Source organism: Oncorhynchus nerka, linkage group LG25, assembly GCF_034236695.1.
Source record: "Oncorhynchus nerka isolate Pitt River linkage group LG25, Oner_Uvic_2.0, whole genome shotgun sequence".
Taxonomy (NCBI): domain Eukaryota; kingdom Metazoa; phylum Chordata; class Actinopteri; order Salmoniformes; family Salmonidae; genus Oncorhynchus; species Oncorhynchus nerka.
The window spans coordinates 10,590,207-10,613,305 of NC_088420.1; the positions used below are offsets into that span (position 1 = coordinate 10,590,207).

General features: G+C 41.8%; 2 protein-coding genes across 6 annotated transcripts in view; one reads left to right on the forward strand and one right to left on the reverse strand.

The window, feature by feature from the left end:
• LOC115109034 (ubiquitin carboxyl-terminal hydrolase 13-like) overlaps window positions 1-14,229 on the forward strand; it is a 40,904-nt gene extending 26,675 nt beyond the window's left edge. For both annotated transcript variants that reach the window (XM_029633585.2, XM_029633586.2), the window contains exons 16-21: window positions 2,074-2,097; window positions 3,111-3,254; window positions 5,833-6,002; window positions 8,494-8,701; window positions 9,533-9,617; window positions 10,064-14,229. In XM_029633585.2, the coding sequence (XP_029489445.1) occupies window positions 2,074-2,097; window positions 3,111-3,254; window positions 5,833-6,002; window positions 8,494-8,701; window positions 9,533-9,617; window positions 10,064-10,160 (728 nt within the window). In that variant the 3' untranslated portion in view covers window positions 10,161-14,229. The remainder of the gene's footprint in view (window positions 1-2,073; window positions 2,098-3,110; window positions 3,255-5,832; window positions 6,003-8,493; window positions 8,702-9,532; window positions 9,618-10,063) is intronic.
• A 327-nt stretch (window positions 14,230-14,556) lies between these two features.
• The window catches only part of LOC115109033 (PEX5-related protein-like), a 187,585-nt gene continuing 179,042 nt past the window's right edge, over window positions 14,557-23,099 (reverse strand). For 3 of the 4 annotated variants that reach the window (XM_029633584.2, XM_029633583.2, XM_029633581.2), the window contains 4 exons: window positions 21,466-21,628; window positions 20,054-20,211; window positions 19,514-19,711; window positions 14,557-16,086 (listed from right to left, as the gene is read on the reverse strand). In XM_029633584.2, coding sequence (XP_029489444.1) covers window positions 16,062-16,086; window positions 19,514-19,711; window positions 20,054-20,211; window positions 21,466-21,628 — 544 coding nt within the window. In that variant the 3' untranslated portion in view covers window positions 14,557-16,061. Of the gene's footprint in view, window positions 16,087-18,187; window positions 19,712-20,053; window positions 20,212-21,465; window positions 21,629-23,099 lie in introns of all 4 variants that reach the window. The other variant, XR_003860468.2, reaches the window with a different exon arrangement.

Consider the following 23,099-nt stretch of genomic DNA (forward strand, 5'->3'; position numbering starts at 1 on the left):
AAGTACTCCAGATATAACAAACTGACCCTAGCCCCCGACACATAAACTACTGCAGCATAAATACTGGAGGCTGAGACAGGAGGGGTCAGGAGACACTGTGGCCCCATCCGAGGACACCCCCGGACAGGGCCAAACAGGAATCAAATCAAATCAAATCAAATTTTATTTGTCACATACACATGGTTAGCAGATGTTAATGCGAGTGTAGCGAAATGCTTGTGCTTCTAGTTCCGACAATGCAGTGATAACCAACAAGTAATCTAACAATTCCAAAACTACTGTCTTATACACAGTGTAAGGGGATAAGGAATATGTACATAAGGATATATGAATGAGTGATGGTACAGAGCAGCATACAGTAGATGGTATCGAGTACAGTATATACATATGAGATGAGTATGTAGACAAAGGAAGGATATAACCCCACCCACTTTGCCAAAGCACAGCCCCCACACCACTAGAGGGATATCTTCAACCACCAACTTACCATCCTGAGACAAGGCTGAGTATAGCCAACAAAGATCTCCGCCATGGCACAACCCAAGGGGGGGGCGCCAACCCAGACAGGATGACCACATCAGTGAATCAACACACTCAGGTGACTCACCCCTTCCAGGGACGGCATGAGAGAGCCCCAGTAAGCCAGTGACTCAGCCCCTGTAATAGGGTTAGAGGCAGAGAATCCCAGTGGAAAGAGGGGAACCGGCCAGGCAGAGACAGCAAGGGCGGTTCGTTGCTCCAGAGCCTTTCCGTTCACCTTCCCACTCCTGGGCCAGACTACAACAAAATGTAAAATATTTTGTTTTACATCGGAGGCAGACACATTGCATATGCTCAGAACGACAAAATGGAGCCCTTTTACTTAGCATTTCTCACCTTGTCTACAGGACGGCGCGCTGTTGATTTAGATGTTCACAAATGTAACAGATTTTGACCATCACTAATGTCATGATATGTTTGGGAAAGTAATAAAGAAGGTGAAATATCTTGGGTAGATGTTCCTAAAACAGATTTTTAACTATATATGGACATAGTTATAAAGAATGGAAAAGCTTATTCATTAACAATGTTTTTTAAATTTCTTTATCATAACATCATATTTGTTTACATTTTATTATACTTTTATTGTGTACTAGATCATTTGGGTTAAAAAGTTGTTTTCTCAGACATAAATGATTCCAGGTGAAAGCCAAAGGTCATAGCTTTCTGGAGTGGTTACACTATTGCATTAATAAAATATTGCCCTCTTGCTAGATGGATGACTTAAAACTGTCAGCTCAACTGATTTTAAACTGTGACTCAGGCTTTAAAAGTGAAAACTATTTTATTTCAACAGACGAGTATAACCAAATTAATGTCTTCCCCCTACCTAAAGTGTTGCTTTTTGGGGGTAATACCCAATGGAGTGATTTTTTAAAAACTTTCGTATGAGATCTTGTTTTATGGACTGTTGCTGAAAACTGAACTAAGCAGTTGGAGATTTGTTTTCTTGACTGTCTTATATCCTATCTTTGAGGGAGGTGTCCAACCGTCCTACCTACATAATGCAAATAGTGATTCACAATGTTGTTTATAAGGTTTTGGGGATTTATGTAGCCTTTGTCAGAGCAGCTTCAAAAATCATATATTAAACACCAGCCCATGTCCCTGGACCTGTATCAATAGATATTCATTACATTTCTGTCTCGGGACAACGCCTAAGGGCTTCTGATTGATTTGCAAGTTTCTTTTTTAAACCTTGAAATGCATCATTTCCCATCAATTAGTTTTACGGATTTAGCATTGATTTAGCATACGGTACATCAGTTTTTAATAGAGAAAAAAACAGTACAAATAAGTTTACCGCCTTTGAGCTATAATAGTCAATACTTGTTTTCAGTGGCACAACATTTGTTATTAAAACTCAAGTGTGACCTGAATTGTAAGGACCCTGCTTAGGTCCATATTACCACATATTAAGAGAATGAATCTATTAGCTTTGATGCTGTATACTACACTGTTGGATTTAGCTAGTCAAAAATACATATTTATGTTGTACCTTGAAAATAATCACTTCTTCACTTTACTTTTCAGATGACTCAATGAACTCCTCAGATTGTAAGTATTCCATCATACCCTTGTGTGTGTGTGTGTGTATATATATATATATGGTATCTAACCCAAAGCAAAGATTTACAAATAGGGAACAACTGTCATTCTGAGTTCTGCAGTAATGACGATATAAGGGAACAACTGTTATTCTGAGTTCTGCAGTAATGACGATATAAGGGAACAACTGTCATTCTGAGTTCTGCAGTAATGACGATATAAGGGAACAACTGTCATTCTGAGTTCTGCAGTAATGACGATATAAGGGAACAACTGTCATTCTGAGTTCTGCAGTAATGACGATAAAAGGAACAACTGTCATTCTGAGTTCTGCAGTAATGACGATATAAGGAACAGCTGTCATTCTGAGTTCTGCAGTAATGACGATATAAGGGAACAGCTGTCATTCTGAGTTCTGCAGTAATGACGATATAAGGGAACAGCTGTCATTCTGAGTTCTGCAGTAATGACGATATAAGGGAACAACTGTCATTCTGAGTTCTGCAGTAATGACGATATAAGGGAACAACTGTCATTCTGAGTTCTGCAGTAATGACGATATAAGGGAACAACTGTCATTCTGAGTTCTGCAGTAATGACGATATAAGGGAACAACTGTCATTCTGAGTTCTGCAGTAATGACGATATAAAGGAACAACTGTCATTCTGAGTTCTGCAGTAATGACGATATAAAGGAACAACTGTCATTCTGAGTTCTGCAGTAATGACGATATAAGGGAACAACTGTCATTCTGAGTTCTGCAGTAATGACGATAGAAGGGAACAACTGTCATTCTGAGTTCTGCAGTAATGACGATAGAAGGGAACAACTGTCATTCTGAGTTCTGCAGTAATGACGATATAAGCCTGACGACGCAAACCCAACAGCTGATGCAACCTCCTCGTAACTTGCCTACTCGCAAAAAATACAACTTTTTTTGTGGGGCAGGTTGTTTGTTGTTAGGGAGTTTTTGATCCGTAAGCTCTGGCTAAGATAGTGGTTGCTTTTTGCTTGTTCTCAGCCCCAGATATAGACGAGTCGGCGGCGATGCAGCTGGCGGAGATGGGCTTCCCTCTGGAGGCCTGTCGGAAGGCCGTTTACTACACAGGGAACATGGGCCCTGAAATGGCCTTCAACTGGATCATAGCCCACATGGAGGAGCCTGGTAAGAGCTAGGAGACCATCACACATAGACAGATCGTACCACATGGATGTAAATCTAGCCCGATTCTCCCAGCCTCTTCTGGGTATGGTGGGCGTGTGCAGTGCACGCACTGAAACATCACTGAAATGACATGTGTGTCAGAGCAGGAGACAGGCCTGTGTGTGTGTGTGTGTGTGTGTGTGTGTGTGTGTGTGTGTCAGTGGTCCTTTGTGGCTGAGTTGTCAGGGAATACTTTGTCACCCTGATGCTCTGGCTCCTTAAGGGCTAATATCGTTGTATAATTCTCCATGGGTAATTCATAACTACATGCTGTAACTCTCTATTTGTTGCTTATACAAACAATGTAAAGAGATTGTTTTAATGTCCAATACTAAAGCGCTCAGGTAATCGTATTCTGCTTAAAATTAAGATGAATCGGTCACAAGACAAAAGGACACAAGTTTTGGAAACTTGACATAGACAGTTGGAAGAGAACATTTAAGACATTTAAGTCATTTAGCAGACGCTCTTATCCAGAGCGACATACAAATTGGTGCTTTCACCTTATGACATCCAGTGGAACAGCCACTTTACAATAGTGCATCTAGGTCTTTTAAGGGGGGGGGGAGAAGGATTACTTTATCCTATCCTAGGTATTCCTTAAAGAGGTGGGGTTTCAGGTGTCTCCGGAAGGTGGTGAAGAAATGTCAATTTTATTCCTAGCAGGCGCAACAGTAATGAAAGCTGTGGTGATAGTTGTTTACCAACACACTCCTCGAGCTGTTTGACCTATCACAACTCTCACTTCCTTTACTTCCTTGTTTAGCATGGAGAGATATTATTGGACCAGGGATGAACTATCCGTTATTAGAAGTAACAAAAGAGACAAAACGCCAACATGGCCGTCCATTCTCATTCTTGTCCATTACTACTCTGCCAGGTATACTTACTGTTGATCATGAAAGCATATTTTAGGATTTGTTATTTTAAACCTGTGAGGTGTTAAAGGGGAGGTTAACCTTTGATTTCGGGGGAGAAAACAGACAGAGATTAAAAATGTAATCTAATCTCCATAATAATAATTGACATAATCACCACTGGACCAAAAGGTTTTCCTCCCGCCTCTGGGAAATAATCATCCTGTGTGCATGAAGAATGCTTATATATATATATTTTTAAAAAGCTATCCATGACTTAAATTCCTATTTTCATATTTACTTTCTAATGACACTTTTGTGTGACTAGTTTGTCCCTTCCTCATTACATTACACCAGTTCCCAGAAAGCTGTCAAAAGATGACTAAATAGTTCCCTCCAGATTTGTATGATGGGGTAAATTACTATTCCTGCGACTATTTAGGTTTCCCCACCTAGGTGGGAATGGAGCATTACCATGGGCCTGTCGCAGCAACGACAACCTTTCTCACATAAATGACACCTTATTAGCAATCCTCTTTTCGTGAAATGACACTGTTTAAGTAAATAACAAGTTATCCTTTGGTAAACAAGGGGTTACCTTCAGACAGAAAAACACAACATTCCGTGCTTGTTTGTTTCAGGCTTCATTACTTGTGTGTGTGTGTGTGTGTGTGTGCGTTGCTGTGTCCATTTGTTTGTTTAAGTTCTGCTAATTGACATGCTTCTGTTTTGAAGAATTTCTTAAGTAAAAATGCTTTCCACAGGAACATGCCAGAGACATATTTAAAAGACACGATGATTTTCCTTCAAAATATTAGAAATATTGAGTGTGTTTATGCATGCACAGTACGTACACGTGTGGGAATGTACACGTGTTAGTGGGTTTGTTTTTAATAACGGTCTATTTATATGTATGTGGTTGAGAGCACACAGTCAACTTGCACAGGTGTGTGATAACTATGTAAATTAATTGGGCCCTCAACTGGTTCAAACTAGGCTATAACATGTTTATAGAGAACTGACGTCTCCAAAGACAGGGTTGTATTGTAACTTTTTAAAGCTGCCACCTGTTGTTTTCTTCTTTCTTTCTTCCCCTTCCTAAATCTTTAACTGTTTTAGTCTTAAATCCTTAACTGCTCGTGTCGAATTGCTTTTAAATATGCATGAGTCACCATCCAGCCTGATATGCTGCATTATGATGACCTCAGTATTAATGTTCTCCGAGATTTACTGGGACAGTCGTTTTCTGACTGTAAACTCTCCTCCTCCATCTGTCTTGTTCTGTTATAATCATATCAACAGTCCTTTTAACTGATCAACCAGGGTGCTCTTCCTGATTTGGCCTTTGTTTGAATAGGCGATTACTTATTAGGATCAAAGATGATCTATAGATGGAAGGTCGGCGGAAGGAGACGAGGTCAGGTGGGACCATTCTAGCCAATGAGAGGTCAGATGAGCCTGTGAACAACAGACACACCTATGATATGTAGTCGTTTTAAAATAAAGTTGCAGAAATGCCACGTAAGTCCACTTTTATAAGTTTATTCGTAAAACATCCTAACCATTGCGAAACCTATATTCAAAGAAAAATAAGCCTGACCTACCAAATTAGCAATTACCAATTTTTTTACCAAATCCGACACTCATTATTGAACCCTCTCTCTCTCTCTCTTCTTCTCCAGACTTTGCTGAGCCCCTGGCCCTTCCTTCCTTCATGGAGCCAGGCCCCTCCATGGCCAGCCTGGGCCTGGCAGCCACCCCCCTGGACAACCAGCCTCCGGAGGAGAGCATCGCCATCCTCACGTCCATGGGCTTCCCCCGCCGCCACACAGTCCAGGCCCTCAAAGCCACGGTCAGTGACTCTCTTTCTTCTCCTGCTCACACACTCACTCTGGTGAAAACCACACAAACATATTGTCCTGGCCCAGGATGCGTTCAGTAGGCAGTAGTGCTTCGGTCGTTTTTAATGAAGCTTGTTCAAATGTGAGTTGGCATAATGTAGAGGTGTATGTATTGTATTCAGGAGTATGGACAATAAACAGGATCAAAATATGTAAATAATTGAAAGGGAGGGCTTTATCATGTTTTAGGTAGTTTCATTTCCCAAACATTGTTTAACCAATATATTCTATTTCTCCGTCTGATCTTGGGCTTGCTATTTCTATTTTAGACACATCATGGCCAGAAATAGTGCCATTGATATGCTGCAGGAATGACGGGGAGTTGCTTTCTATAGTACCGAACCGTGCTGGAGTCAGGAGAACCTGAGAATCCTGCTCCCTGAGCTATAAACAACTTGACTGGCCAGCTTGTTGGCTGATATTTAGCCATTTTAATAACCCCCCCATGCTCTTGGTGGCTCCGAGATCCCTGTTCTACATTCTGTTTACAAATAGAACAATGAGTCTAGCTATGCGCTTTCATCTTTTCAGTTCTATGAGTCAGATCGGTGCATGTCATACGTGCAACTATAGCACAGTCATTTTGATGCGTTTGCTTGTGTGTTCCTTAAATGTACCTTTTTCATTTAAGCCAGGAAACAACTAATTAATTCAATTACGTTATGAGTTGTATATCACCACAATATATATATATACCAGTAGAATTCCATTATAGTGGTTCTGTTTCTTTTTGTCACCTGCCCTGTCAGCATTAAAACAGACCCTCTACCAAAACAGACCCCCTGATTTCCTTGTTTACCGTCCCTAACACCCCTAAACCCCTTGCCTTCCAGACTTTTCTCATAAAAAAGCCCAGGGTCCTCGTGAGTGGAGTAGGGCTGTGAAACAGCAGAGGGTCTTCTAACAATATCCTATCATAATATCAAGAGTGAGCAGGCAGGAAGTGTTCGACCTCACTGACCTGTCTGTCTGCCTGTCTGGGCATGGCCAGTAAGAGCAGGCGGCATCAGATCACACCCCCACCATGTGCTCTCAGCACTGGCGTCTGTGGTGAATGAATCACGCCTCTATTCTGGATTAAAGGCTGAGGCTAATTGAGGGAATTGACCATGCATGGAAAATGAGAATGAGAATGAGAGCGGTGTTGGATTATTTATTTTGATGTTACCAATCTTGTTACATTTTGGTTTTGTAACTGTCAATCCTGTTACATACTGGTGAAGCATGCCAGTCAATCCTGTTACATACTGGTGAAGCATGCCAGTCAATCCTATTACATACTGGTGAAGCATGCCTCTTACATACTGGTGAAGCATGCCAGTCAACCCTGTTACATACTGGTGAAGCATGCCAGTCAACCCTGTTACATACTGGTGAAGCATGCCAGTCAATCCTGTTACATACTGGTGAAGCATGCCAGTCAATCCTGTTACATACTGGTGAAGCATGCCAGTCACTCCGGTTACATACTGGTGAAGCATTCCAGTCAATCCTGTTACATACTGGTGAAGCATGCCAGTCAATCCTGTTACATACTGGTGAAGCATGCCAGTCACTCCTGTTACATACTGGTGAAGCATGCCTGTTACATACTGGTGAAGCATTCCAGTCAATCCTGTTACATACTGGTGAAGCATGCCAGTCAATCCTGTTACATACTGGTGAAGCATGCCAGTCAATCCTGTTACATACTGGTGAAGCATGCCAGTCACTCCTGTTACATACTGGTGAAGCATGCCAGTCACTCCTGTTACATACTGGTTAAGCATGCCAGTCACTCCTGTTACATACTGGTGAAGCATGCCAGTCACTCCTGTTACATACTGGTGAAGCATGCCTGTTACATACTGGTGAAGCATGCCAGTCACTCCTGTTACATACTGGTGAAGCATGCCAGTCACAATTGTCCATCTTCTGAGAGTTTGAGAGAAGATTGAGGGGAGACAGGAAAACATACTCTACTGTATGTCCATAACACAAGGCCACTGATTATCAGATACAGTAATGAAAATGGTAATTACATGACCATTTAACATACACTCTTTTAGAAGAAGAAAAATAAAACCTAAAAAAAACTCAAATGGTTCTTTGGCTGTCCCCATAGGAGAACCCTTTGAATAACCCTGTTTGGTTACAGGTAGAAAGAACCCTTGTGATTCCAGGAAGAACCCGTTTGAGTTCCATGTAGAACCCTTTACACAGAGGGTTCTACATGGAACCAAAAAGGGTTCTACCTGGAACCAAACAGGGTTCTCCTATGGGGCTAGTCGAAGAACACTTTTGGAAACCTTTTTTTTGTACCAATTATGACCTTTTATTTTCTTTGAAGCAAGCAAGTTGGTTGTCATTTGTGTTGAATTGTTTACCAATACCAGAAAGTACTACTTATTACCAGTTAACACCAGCTGAAATAGGTCTGTGAAATAACATTTGTTGTTTCAGAACAACAACTTGGAGAGAGCTCTGGACTGGATCTTCACCCACCCGGAGAGGGAGGAGGAGGAGGAGGAGCCTAGTGACAACCTTTTGGACATGTCTGACATCATGGAGCCCAACGACAACACCTTCTCCAACGCAAACACTAACAGCCACTCCACGCTGTCCCCAGACCAGGATGCCTCGGGCCCCCGGATCAAAGACGGACCCGGACGTGAGTGACTCTGCATGACCTCTGACCTCATACACTGATCTAAGATCAGCCCCACCCTCCGCAGTCCTGTCCATAACCATTATGAGCACAATGACAAAAGGAGAAGAGTTCCACACATAGAGATGTGTCAGATGGAGCTGGATCTAAAATATATGTAGCCGCTTTGAATACAAAGTGAATGTTCTCTCACTGCTTTGCTGAACAAAATCAGCCTTTCCCTAATTGTGAAGGGCTAATCAGTCACTTCCATTCTAACACCATTCTGTAAAAGGAAGGTAAGCGCACTGTTCTTTCATCACATTTTGGGTTTAGCATGTTTGAGGAGACTCATGCTATGCAGGGTCTCAGCATTTTTTATTTTGAACTCGCAAATAGAAATCATGGGACCACAGTCTCTCCAACTACCATCTGCATGCTTGTCAAGGTAAGAAAGACATCCTCAGGTGAGGATTAAATACATCCCATAACACTAGAGATAGGATCAGATGAGGATTAAATACATCCCATAACACTAGAGATAGGATCAGATGAGGATTAAATACATCCCATAACACTAGAGATAGGATCAGATGAGGATTAAATACATCCCATAACACTAGAGATAGGATCAGGTGAGGATTAAACACATCCCATAACACTGGAGATAGGATCAGGTGAGGATTAAACACATCCCATAACACTGGAGATAGGATCAGATAATTGCTGAAAATGCTAGTTGTGTTTTATGAGTCAGTTTTACAAGCTACTCCTTATGGCTATACTGTAGGCAAAATGTGTCTGTTCTGTTGACAAGGGAGTTGTAGTTGATTGATTTTACTTCCTGTTTTACAGGTTACGAGCTTTTTGCTTTCATCAGCCACATGGGAGCGTCCACTATGTCTGGTCGTTATGTATGTCATATCAAGAAGGAAGGAAGGTAAGTCCGTCACAGTTTACATACTCTCCATTGATCTCTGCTAGATGATTTTAAACCACAATCTCTTTCACAATGAAGGATTTCAAATGAGTGATTTAAACAGACTGTTTTCCCGAACTAGTCCTTTGGGACCACCAGCCGTTTGCAATGCACATCATATTTGATCTATTCCAACACTAGCACTCCTGATTCAACTAATCAAGGGCATGATCATTAGTTGACGAGTTGAATCACGTTTGCTATATTTGGAGTCAATCAAGTATTATCTTTACTTGACCAGTGATCCTCACAGACCAGATTGGGAAACGCTGTCCTAAGAGACTGGTTAGATCATTTTGTAATCAGTAATCTACAATATGGCATGTAGAAATCAAGACGAAACTAAACGTATAAGATGAGGATTTAACACAATGTGTTACCTATGCTTTATTCCACCCCTATGTCAGATGGGTGATCTTCAATGACCATAAAGTGTGTTTGTCAGAAAGGCCTCCAAAAGACTTGGGCTACATCTACTTTTACCGTCGGCTGTCTAGCTGCTAGACCTATCCCCCCCCCCTTTACCGTCAGCTGTCTAGCTGCTAGAACCCCCTCCACTCAACCCTCCAACCTTAGAGAACCACAGCCTGGAAAACAGAGGACAACCATGACATCAGTGGAAACCATGGAAACACCTCAGACCAGCCATGAAACAAAGGAAGCCACTCAACTCATCCAAGTCACTCAAGAGCAACAGGAAAATGCTTCCATACTTCAAGTGCAGTCAAAAAAAAGGGAAAGCAATGTGGGTATTTTTTGTATGTCACTGTGAAAATCGTGTGCTTTTGTGTATTGAAACATGTTATTTTGTCTACGGTGTTGGTACAGAGGGATGTGTGCAATTCTTGTTATTGGAGTGCTCTACACCTATAGTATTAGCCTATCAGATCGTGCTATTCATTTTCTATGCCTTCAGCTACTGTGCCAGTATTTTTATTAATGAAGTGCTACGTTTTATAAACGTGGAGCATGGTCCTGAAGTGGTTACGCATCACTGCCAGGAACTAAAACTCTCTGAAGTGAAACTCAACAAAAAAAATCACAAAGCTGCTCAATGCTGCTGGGAGCTTTGCATGTACAGATGTAGGATCTTAATTTGACCACAGCAGGAAAATAATCCTGTAGCAACTGGAAATGTGAATTGTGTGGATTATAATTAATGGACTTTTTTGTAGGGGTTGATACATTTTTATTTAGGACAAATCATATGATGAAAAAACACATCATACTGTGTTTTGACAGTTCTAGATCTTGAAAGCTTGATCGCGGAAATACAAAACATTTTGGGAATGTATCAAATGTGGCGTAATGCAACGAATACTAAAACAGTTTTCTTAGTGATATTTTCCTTTAACGTAATGGCATTGAATTCAGAGAAATGGGCAGCATAAGCAAGTTTCAGAATAAGGAAACACATTTGAAAAAACGCTCTCGTCTATGATGAACACTTACACATGGGAATCCATTAATATGTAATATCCTTATTGGAGAGTCCGATGTACGTACTGATGGTGTCATAATAGTCGCATATCTGTCTGGTTTTGACTTGCTGATGACATCCTGCTTTTTCTGGGATTCAGAGGAGAAACGGTAACAATTGGACGTATCAAGTTGAGTCAAGTTCATTTAATTTCCCACGAGAACAGAATGTTGTTTTTATATTGAAATCTGAAAGCACTTTTCGACAGATTATTTTATATCCTTGCTTTTCACAGAGAAACAGAGCACTAGCATAGCAGCTACCTTGGCTCAAATACCACAAACGGATGTATTTGCTTCTCTTGAATGTGGTAAAAGCCATGGGCTGAATGTGTTTTATTTTCAGACCATGTTGCGATTTACTCGTACTGTATTCATACCGTTGTTGCTTCACATATAATTCTACACATAAGTGAAACATGCCTTGGATTGCCGTTTTCCTCAGATCAGATTGGCCATGGTGACTAGCAATGCAGAATTTTTATTTTATTTTAATCCTTTAGATAAAAGGCCCACCCCAGTTTTGCATAATATCTAGAAATATTTTGTATACAGTATTCTAAGGAGATCTACTTTGGTTGCTCGCCTAATTTGATTACATTTTTTTGTGGAAGGACAGACAACACACTAACTCATGAGGTAAACTTTTTCCCGTTATGGTAGTCCTTAAATGTTACCTTGTTTTGTATTCATATTCGATACGCCACCATCTTTTTAAATGCAGAATGGTATGCATCTGAACACATCCAACTTGTGTTACGTTATTATTATAGCAATATGCACTGGGATGGAATCTCATCCCTTGAGAATACACCATGTACTGTAGGTTGTGATCTACCGCTTGTTTCAGAATGCGTTCTCCTGCTTTTATGACGTGGAGCAGTCCTGAATGTATTCCTTATGGTGCTCACTGCAACCAAAACCTATCTTCAGCTTTAATGCTCAAATCTATCACATATCAAAGACCTTACTGACGCATAGTCACCAACCCTTGTGTATCTATTGATACTGTATTCAGCATTTGCTCAAAGACTCTCTGCTCATGCACCGAGTCACTAGGATGTCTTCTTCTCCTGAGCCTATACAGCCACTCTATCGAAGACAGTTTGTCGACCGGCGTAGTTGTACAAACAAAGTGTTGCCTACAGTTCATTACATATCGACAAGGTAGTGGAGTGCAATGTTACATATCAAAAACCCTCTCATATTTTTTATTTTCTTTCTAAGAATAATTACCTGGGACACTAGCCAATCAAAGACTACTTACCTGCGGCACTATCCAATCAAATAATTGTTACCTGGGGCACTATTCAATCAAAATACTTACCTGGGGAACTAGCCAATCAAAGAATACTTACCTGGGGCACTATTCAATCAAAATACTTACCTGGGGAACTAGCCAATCAAAGAATACTTACAGGTTTCTTGAAAAAGTCAACATGATTTTTTTTGCATTTTAATACTTCTCAATTAAATTAAAGCACTCCACAACACGAAGGGTGATATGAAAGAAACTAAAACTGCATATAAAGTCAAACATACTTTCTTGCTGTGCAGGATGAATCATGTTTTTGGACCCACACCAGGAACCCAGAAAATGGTTTTGATTTACTAGAGCCTTCCCCCTCAAGATCTCCCATCCTTGTCAGACACTCCTTGATAATTTGCTGTTGTGTAATTTGCCTGTGCAGTGGGGATTCTTTATGGTCTCTATGTAAGTCTTTGTGTTACTGCAATCTCCCTTCCACATGTGATTGTTTTTCTTATAGAGATAGAATGTATAGAGTGAATCCCTCCTCTTTTCCATGTAGATTGCCAAGGGTCCTAGTGGCCCTTTGTATAACCAGGCCTACTTCACTGCCAAAGGTATTTTTTATTTGTTTATTTTACTAGGAAAGTCAGTTAAGAACAAATTCTTATTTTCAATGATGGCCTGGGTTAACTGCCTTGTTCAGGGGCAGAACGACAGATTCGTCAGCTCGGGGATTCGATTTTGCAACCTTCCAGTTACTAGTCCAACCACTAGGCTACCTGCCTCCCCATCTGATTACTGAGGGAGGGTGTTCTATGCATTCTAGTTCTTTACATTTGTCCTCTACAGGGGCTCCTCCCACCTTGGCACTCATCCTCTTTTAGGCTGGCAGGGTGACCTCTCACCTTCATTTACAGTGGATATATTTGTTATGTAGGATGTCTGGGGCTAGATTCTATCAGTTCTGCCTTAACCCGCAATAACCGACAACTGAATAGCAGTTTCATTGTTTTTATTTAGGCGATGTCGGAGGTGTAACTACGTTGGCGCTGTCAAATCTGCAAACGTCTCCCGGCGTTAAACCGATCGTGGACATTGGATGTCGCATTAGTAATAATCCCATGTAGCCTTTTTACAAGTTTGAATACTGGAATGTGTGTTGTAACCTACACCTCAATTAGGCTGATATTATTCCATAATATGAATTTGAGTCATTATTTCTATATAGCCTAGGCTTGCTTTCTCATTGTGAACTTTAACGCGAATGGGTGTGGCTTCGTGACAATGACCACACGAACCGCTTGCTCACCGGTTTGCCAGCTCTGATACAGTTACATCTCCGACATGGCCAAAACACCAGCTATGCAGTGTTGATCTGATTTTAAATCTAGGCCTTCGTCTTCTGCCTTTTTTTTTCTCAGCCCTCCATCATCTCTGTCTCTCCCTCTCCACCACTCGCTCTATCTCCCGAGGTTGTGAATGGTAACTAACGGTTCACCTTTTGTGTCACAAAACGCCTTCGTACTGTCCGCATGTGCACTAAAAGTTGACTTTCAGTCATTTGGATTGTACAATTGTATTTGTGCGTTTTCTAATGTAATTGAACTAAATGGTCAATGGTACTTCACCTGTTTTTACTCCTTTTTCTTCTTCTTTTTGGCCAATTCTGTAGTTTTCATTACATACAGATTCCCTGAAGGGATTATTTAAAGTAGACTTTTGTAATGTATGTATTTATCCAAATATTGTTTGGGATATCAGTATTGTAATGGAATATGTGAATACATGGTTATCACAACAATATATCCGCTGGTACTGTCAAATAAACTGCATATTTCTTGACATTTTGGACACTTGACACAGTGTTTCGTCAGTGAGAAACAAGCGTGGTTATGGTTCATCATGATGACAATTCCTCAAGGGGTCCAATTTCTTGGCTTCTCCAGTTCTTTACTTCATAAACAGTAGAATAGCATGCATTTCATGTAACATTTTAATTGAGTACTGTTTTTTTTTATATATACGTTTATTTTATTTTATAAATGAGGTGGTTGTGATTTAGTAGGAAAGGAGAGTTGCCGTATAAAGTACCGAACAATGTAATACATGCACGTTGGTAGACATGCAGTCGATGCGATGATAAAATATATATTCAAAAACAAATATAAAGAGACACTTTGAATATATTACAAGTTTATTTTAAAAGACAACTTTCATATCATATGTCTGAAAGGTGTTGATGCTTGACTAGTGTTTTAGGTACATCGGGAGAGTATTTATTATGCATTGTTGGTACACTGTAAAGTATTTCATTTTTTTTAAGGCATCAAAAATATTAATAGATCTATTCATACTTGTATATCAGCTATAGAAACAAACCAGAGTAAACCAGCAGGGTACAATGAAATGTATCGTACACGAGACATAGAGAAATTATTGAAAACTGTAGGACTTAATGCTATTACACTGAGCAGGAAGTGTTGTAGTCATTCAGTTGTATACACGCCTGAGAGGATCCGAAACCCTTTAGCCAAACGGTTGGCGTGTGGGCCGAGACCTGCACTCGGTAATCAGTTAGAGAGCACTACTTTTGGTTTCTCTCCAGATTCACTGCAAATGTTTTGTTATTGTATGTTGTGCACAATATACAATAGGTATGTTACATTTCATAAAATGAAGATGTTTTAAAAGTGGATTGGAAAAATATTGCTATGTAACATCATGCTATATTTTGTTTTTAGAATTAGGTGAAAGAAAAGCACTGCATGCATGAAAATATAAGATCATTCAAAATAAAGCATAGAAGATCTAGCATGCATTCAACCTGGAGTATGTTAGGTGTAGCTAGGTCATCACACCTGAGAAGGTCAACTGTTCTAGAAAAGGTACTTTGGGCATCCTAACTCAACACACATCAATATAAATTCTACAGTAATTAATATATATATATATATATCAATATAAATTCTACAGTAATTAATATATATATATATATATATATAGTTGGTAATCCAATAATTCAAAAACTGTTAAAAAAATAATTTAATCTTCTACATAACTACATTTATTTTTGTTCAAAAAGCACAGGATTACTAGACCATAAGAAATCAGAGTGATTTTGAAGAAATCACTTGATACAGTAAATCCTGGTTCAGCATTGTACTACAGTGTATATGCTGCTGACAGTAAGGGCAACTAGGAGGCATGGGGCCAGAAAACATTTTCTGTAAATTATGCACTTTGGAATAAAAACAATTCTGTTCTCAATACTATTTTCCATATACATCTACAGTGTAGAGTTGTCAGCCATCGTTCTATGACTCACTAAGACGTAGTCAATCATGATCGCAGTGACGATCATGATTGGTTACAACTAGATCTCAACCGCCTTTGCTCGCTGGGTGGGAGTGAAGGAATATCATCTTGTTGGGGTAGTTGGGCAACAGACTAAATTCATTAATAAATGGAAGGATGCCATAACGTGTTGGCCCAGTTGCCTTTGACGTTGTACAGTCCGCCGATGTGTTTTCTGGTCTTCAAAGCTAGCCTCCTATGCAGATTGCCAGCAGTGTGCACATATGTGCTGTGTCTCTGCAGTTGGCTCTGGCTCCTTGATGTTTTCAACAGTGATTCCATACACAAAAGACTTCTCTGTTTTCCTCCTCTTGCATTTGCTACTGGACTGTTCCAACCATTTCCCTGTGTGGAAAAATAATATTCATTACGTTTTCAGATCATTTTTGAGTGGAATAGATTCAATAGAAAAAAATACTGAAATTAATCTGTTTTTCAATTCCATTTACCCAGCAAGGGGACCACTCTGTAAACTTGAATTTGGGTATGGTGGCATAACAAGAACGTCTTTAGGAGAAATTCAAAGTAAATTTTTCAGCAGATGGCAGTAGTAGAACATGAATCTGACATTACAGCCCCCCCCACCACTCTCTACAAGCCAGCCTCAACCGAATGTATGGAGATGAGTTTGAAATGAAATTAACCTCCTTTTCACACACCAAGGTTACTAAACCTGAAGGCTTTGGCTAGTGTGAATGGCAGTTTCCATGTGTTCTCGTCTGCATGGAATTATTCGCCCCATTGACGAGCCAAACCTTTCCCTAAATACCCATAAACTTAAATGGAGAATGAAAAGTTCTTAGTCATAAAGCAACAACTGGCCAACTTTTTTTGTTGTTGTTTTTTTTGTCTTCTGATAGATTTCCCCAATCCCCTTGGCTGATACAAACCATGCATGACATCAAAGCGGTACAATTTTTGGGAGATTTAATTGTCATGGCGATGGTGTCTCTGCCAGACCCTGATAGCATTCTCTCAAAGCAAAGATAGACTTTTCCTTTTGGTCCATTGATTCAGGCAGGGACATTGACTCAGGCAGGGACATTGTATAATAAAAAAATGGCAGTATAAAACTTGACCTTTTGCAGAGGATCCTTGAATCAAACACATTTGTTCGTTCGAACAGTAGGCCCGACAGGTTAACACGCCAGTGCAATGCTACAGTACAGTGGTTGTCTTGCTACAGTACCGTGGTGGATATGATGGTGGCATGTGTTTTCCAGAGTGACATGCAAACTAACATCTGTGACGCTTCTGTAAAGAATTGCTATTATGCAGGAGACCAACCTACTGCTAAATACATGGCTATTGCATTGTTATAACTGAGACAACACATAGCAACGTATTTTCACAGTAAAGCCTGTGGGGTCCCCTACAGGATAGCTCCCACATTACACACATAATCTCCCTTTTTTAACCGAACACTGTGTGCCCGAAGAAGATCCTACGATGACGGCCAGACAACTGAGCCAATGGCGGAAGACTACAGACTACAACCAGCCGAACCAATCCGGAGATCCGATCTTCCTAGGGTCAACCTACTTTCTGTGACGTATATAAGAGCTGTGCTGACTGTTTACGCTCTCTCTGCCTGCCGTTCCACACGAACTAACGGAAGAGCCGTAATTACGCTGTACTACATATTTTCACACTGAATAAACTGTTTACTTGTCATAAAATTTACCACTTAGTCTGAATCGATCCTTGACCGGCTCACCCATCTACATATCCAATTACTAACACTTCTAGACTACTCAGCCATCTAGCGACTAAGCACACTACTCAGCCATCTAGCGACTAAGCACACTACTCAGCCATCTAGCGACTAAGCACACTACTCAGCCATCTAGCGACTAAGCACACTACTCAGCCATCTAGCGACTAAGCACACTTAAAGGGATAGTGTTTAGAGTAGAATTCTCTCATAGTAGGAATATTGTAGAGTAGTACTCTCTCATAAGAGGATATAGTTCTTTTGTCTTTATTTCAGGGGAATATTTTGGTAACACTTTGTTATGTATGACATTCATTAGTATAGCAAAAAACCTCATACATAAAATGCTTGTATGGGAACATGTAGATATGTCACTGTGTGAACTAGGTAAAGCTGACGTGGACATTTTTTAAATTTTAAATTTTATTTAACCTTTATTTAACTAGGCAAGTCAGTGAGCTGACATGAGCTGATGTCATGTTTTATAACCTTTAACGAAGTGGCCTTTGTGCTGCCTTTGATAAACAATACAGCATATTACACATAAAGATTCTGTATTCTAGAAAAGAGTGTAAGGCCTCTAAAATCCATTCGCTACCACGCTTAATCCTTCGATTTAGTCATTAGTCATGTGACCTGAGTGAATAGTTTTAAAGGTCATCCCAGCCATCACCACCAACATGAACAGATTCAAAACAGGAAGTGTTTTCTGACACGTGTGAAGTACATTACCAGCTCTGAGGGAAAAATACGGGTCCATCTTGTCCAGCTAATGAGTGCTTCTCTCAAACCAGTTAGGGTAAAGTGAAATGAGGAGCTGGAAACACCACAAAACGTGAAGAATTCGGAGGATGTCAGGTATTCGAGGAAGTCAAAAATGAATCTGAAAATGGCTTACATTGGTTGCCATAAAAATGGTGTAAATCAATTTCGTTTTAGCATGCGTTTAAGGTAATGCTTTTACAATCTGTCTCGTTTCATTAAGATAAGAGGAACTTATCTGTTTGTTTTTCAAAGTGCAGAGTCCCAAGTAAGGAAAAAAGGTTCTAAGCTTTTAGGTTCAGGCAAGTGCCACCGAATCCATTTAGGAACATGCTTTAGTTTCCATGCAGTGTTGTTCCTCACAGAAAAGAGGATAAAACCAACCCCCCAAAAAAGAATATTGATTCTTGCTGAAAACTGTCTCCGAGTCCCACGGCTTATGGTGTAGTCTTTATTGATTTTACTCACTAAATCCTTCCTTTAGGTCAGTGTGATAATCCGGACACTCTAAAAGTATCTGGATGAGGAAACCGTTCTTGTCAACCCTCAACACTGTTCAGCAAAAGCATTCTCAGTATTTCTCTTTCTCTCTCTTGCTCAGTTCCAATGAGTTAGTTTTAATTACTGTGTTCTCTAAGGCATTACTTGTACAGTCTTTGCCCGTCCTTGTGCTCTTCGGGGAAATCACAAATTGCAGTGCAAATCCATCGCAAAATAGACTCTTCGAGCACATGCAGTACTCAAGAAGACTGCAGAGGTACTGAGGAGTAGTAAAGATGTTGTAGTGCTCGCCAAAATAGACCACACACTCGTCATTAACTGGACAAAACAGCTCTTTCCAACTGTACACTTTGGGTTTTTGGCATTTGGTAGGAGTGTAGAGACTCTTCTCCCAGGCCTGTTGATAGGAGTGTAGAGACTCTTCTCCCAGGCCTGTTGATAGGAGTGTAGAGACTCTTCTCCCAGGCCTGTTGATAGGAGTGTAGAGACTCTTCTCCCAGGCCTGTTGGTAGGAGAGAAGAGACTCGTCTCCAAGGCCTGTTGGTAGGAGAGAAGAGGCTCGTCTCCAAGGCCTGTTGGTAGGAGAGAAGAGGCTCATCTCCAAGGCCTGTTGGTAGGAGAGTAGAGACTTGTCTTCAAGGCCTGTTGGTAGGAGAGTAGAGACTTGTCTCCAAGGCCTATTGGTAGGAGAGAAGAGGCTCGTCTCCAAGGCCTGTTGGTAGGAGAGAAGAGCTCGTCTCCAAGGCCTGTTGGTAGGAGAGTAGAGACTTGTCTCCAAGGCCCATCTCCACTCACATGTCCAGGTTGAAGGCTTTCATGAGGAGGTCCAAGTCTCCGATGTTGGCTGCCTGGAAGAGCTCCGGCTGGTCCATCATGGAGAGGGCTATCCGCAGGGCGGCCCAGATGTTCCCCGACATGACCTGTTGCGAGAGCTGCTGACTACGGCTCTTCCTCTGCAGACTCAGGGCTGTTAGGAAGTTACTGGCCGCCTCCCTAAAAGACAAAGGGAAGGTTTGACCGTTGGAGAACCATGTGATTAGTTTGCTACCATGATGACCTACATTAAAGCGACTGTTACTAGGTTCAGGCCCAATGTGTTTGATAAATTTTCAAACAGAGACTTTGCTGTTACTTGCAACATTATAGTTGGTTGAACTGTAAGAGATGGCATTATTAGGCTCAATGTTACTCAGTGTCCCCACCTCACCTCACTCCACTGACTCCACCAGAGCAGAAACTCAAAGCCCTCTGCTGCGGTGCCAGGTGCTGTTTTAGAGAGCACCAGCTGGCTCTTAGTTAGACCCTTCTCCACCCCCCACCCCCCTGCTCACCCACCGGTGTGCTCCTAGGTTGATGCAGCTGATGCCCAGGTTGTAACGGGATCTAATGAAGCCCGGCTGGAGCTCCAGGGCTCGGGTGTAGGCCTCTACCGCCTCCTCGCTGCGGTCCCCGTTAGCCAGCGTGGCCCCCAGGCGGTTCCACAGCAGGTAGTCCTGGAGGGGTCATACAGTGGGTAGGAGTCAAAGCCGGAGGAACAGAATGGTGACATGTAGGATAGTGGTTGGTTTTGACATTTGGTTTCAGACAGTTTGCGGTCTGTGAACCCAGCCACTGTCGACTGAGATGTTTGTTGTAAGGTTAGTGGGGTGTGATTTTTTTTTATTGTTTTCCATCAGATGCTACTGCTAATGCTTTAATTGTTGTGTAATGTAATGGGAAGTCCAATCAGAAAGGAACAGTGCCTGCTTTGGTAGAGAAGATTTGCAAATAAAATGAAGTAGAATTTTGTCTGCGATTAAAAACGGCATCCTTGGAATCGACACAATATAACATGTATGAGAGGAGTGCATCATTTGCGAGTTATTCCCCTGTATGTTTTGTGTGTTAATGACTGTAATGTAGGTACTGTGGTGTGATGGTGTTTTTACACACTTTTTTTATCACCCTGTGAAAACACACCCTGTGAAAACTAAGCAAAGCTTAAGTTCCAAGGATCATTTGAGGATGATTCGGTTACATCACTACGTCCGTCCTTGACTCCATGGTTGTGTGTGTCCCACCTGGGGGCAGATCAACATATACAGGGATACGGTGCAGCAAGCCTTTTGTGCGAAGCAGCAAGCTATCATGATCTCCACTTGTATTCAGCACTAAGTTATCAGCAGGGGAGAGGGCATTACCAAGTCAAATGTAGAGGGGGCGGATTTAGCAGCCACTGCTGTGGAACAGGGTTAAAAGATAGTGGTTGAAGCTGCACCAGGCAGATACCAGTGCAGGGAGGGTGAATCAGATGGGGGTTCATGAAACTGGATTTCTCAGCTCAAAGCTCTCCAGTTTGGATGCAGTGTTTCAGTGTTGTGAGACAGTATGGTGCGTCTCAGTCAGATGCAGTGTTTCAGTGTTGTGAGACAGTACGGTGCGTCTCAGTCAGATGCAGTGTTTCAGTGTTGTGAGACAGTACGGTGCGTCTCAGTCAGATGCAGTGTTTCAGTGTTGTGAGACAGTACGGTGCGTCTCAGTCAGATGCAGTGTTTCAGTGTTGTGAGACAGTACGGTGCGTCTCAGTCAGATGCAGTGTTTCAGTGTTGTGAGACAGTACGGTGCGTCTCAGTCAGATGCAGTGTTTCAGTGTTGTGAGACAGTACGGTGCGTCTCAGTCAGATGCAGTGTTTCAGTGTTGTGAGACAGTACGGTGCGTCTCAGTCAGATCGACAATCAGTGTTTGTGTGTTTACACTGCCGTCTTACCTCTGGCCGCACCGTCAAGGCAGCATTGAAGGCCTCCACAGCTTTGTTGAACTCCGCGCTAATGTTGAACAACACACCCAGGCCCGTCTGCAGGTCCGGGTCGGTGTCCCTGTTGTGCTGGGCTGCCTCCAGAAACAGATCCTTCACCTCAGGCAGTAGAGAGCTGTGGGCAGACACACTGGACTGAGAGTCTATAGAGAGTAGAGACACACTGGACTGAGAGTCTATAGAGAGTAGAGACACACTGGACTGAGAGTCTATAGAGAGTAGAGACACACTGGACTGAGAGTCTATAGAGAGCAGAGACACACTGGACTGAGAGTCTATAGAGAGTAGAGACACACTGGACTGAGAGTCTATAGAGAGCAGAGACACACTGGACTGAGAGTCTATAGAGAGCAGAGACACACTGGCTGAGAGTCTATAGAGAGCAGAGACACACTGGACTGAGAGTCTATAGAGAGTAGAGACACACTGGACTGAGAGTAGAGCGCAGAGACACACTGGACCTAGAGTCTATAGAGAGTAGAGACACACTGGACTGAGAGTCTATAGAGAGTAGAGACACACTGGACTGAGAGTCTATAGAGAGTAGAGACACACTGGACTGAGAGTCTATAGAGAGTAGAGACACACTGGACTGAGAGTCTATAGAGAGTAGAGACACACTGGACTGAGAGTAGAGCGCAGAGACACACTGGACCTAGAGTCTATAGAGAGTAGAGACACACTGGACTGAGAGTCTATAGAGAGTAGAGACACACTGGACTGAGAGTCTATAGAGAGTAGAGACACACTGGACTGAGAGTCTATAGAAAGTAGAGACACACTGGACTTAGAGTAGAGACACACTGGACTTAGAGTAGAGAGTAGAGACACTGGACTGAGAATAGAGACACTGGACTGAGAGTAGAGACATTGGACTGAGAGTAGAGACACACTGGACTGAGAGTAGAGAGTAGACACACAGGACTGAGATTAGAGAGTAGAGACACTGGACTGAGAGTAGAGACACTGGACTAAGAGTAGAGACACACTGGACTGAGAGTCTATAGAGAGTAGAGACACACTGGACTGAGAGTATATAGAGAGTAGAGACACACTGGACTGAGAGTAGAGCGCAGAGACACACTGGACTGAGAGTAGAGAGTAGACACACAGGACTGAGATTAGAGAGTAGAGACACTGGACTGAGAGTAGAGACACTGGACTAAGAGTAGAGACACACTGGACTGAGAGTCTATAGAGAGTAGAGACACACTGGACTGAGAGTCTATAGAGAGTAGAGACACACTGGACTTAGAGTAGAGAGTAGAGACACACTGGACTGAGAGCAGAGAGTAGAGACACTGGACTGAGAGTAGAGACACTGGACTGAGAGTAGAGACACTGGACTGAGAGTAGAGAGACACTGGACTGAGACTAGAGACACACTGGACTGAGAGTAGAGACATTGGACTGAGAGTAGAGACACACTGGACTGAGAGTAGAGACATTGGACTGAGAGTAGAGACATTGGACTGAGAGTAGAGACACACTGGACTGAGAGTAGAGAGTAGACACACAGGACTGAGATTAGAGAGTAGAGACACTGGACTGAGAGTAGAGACACTGGACTAAGAGTAGAGACACAC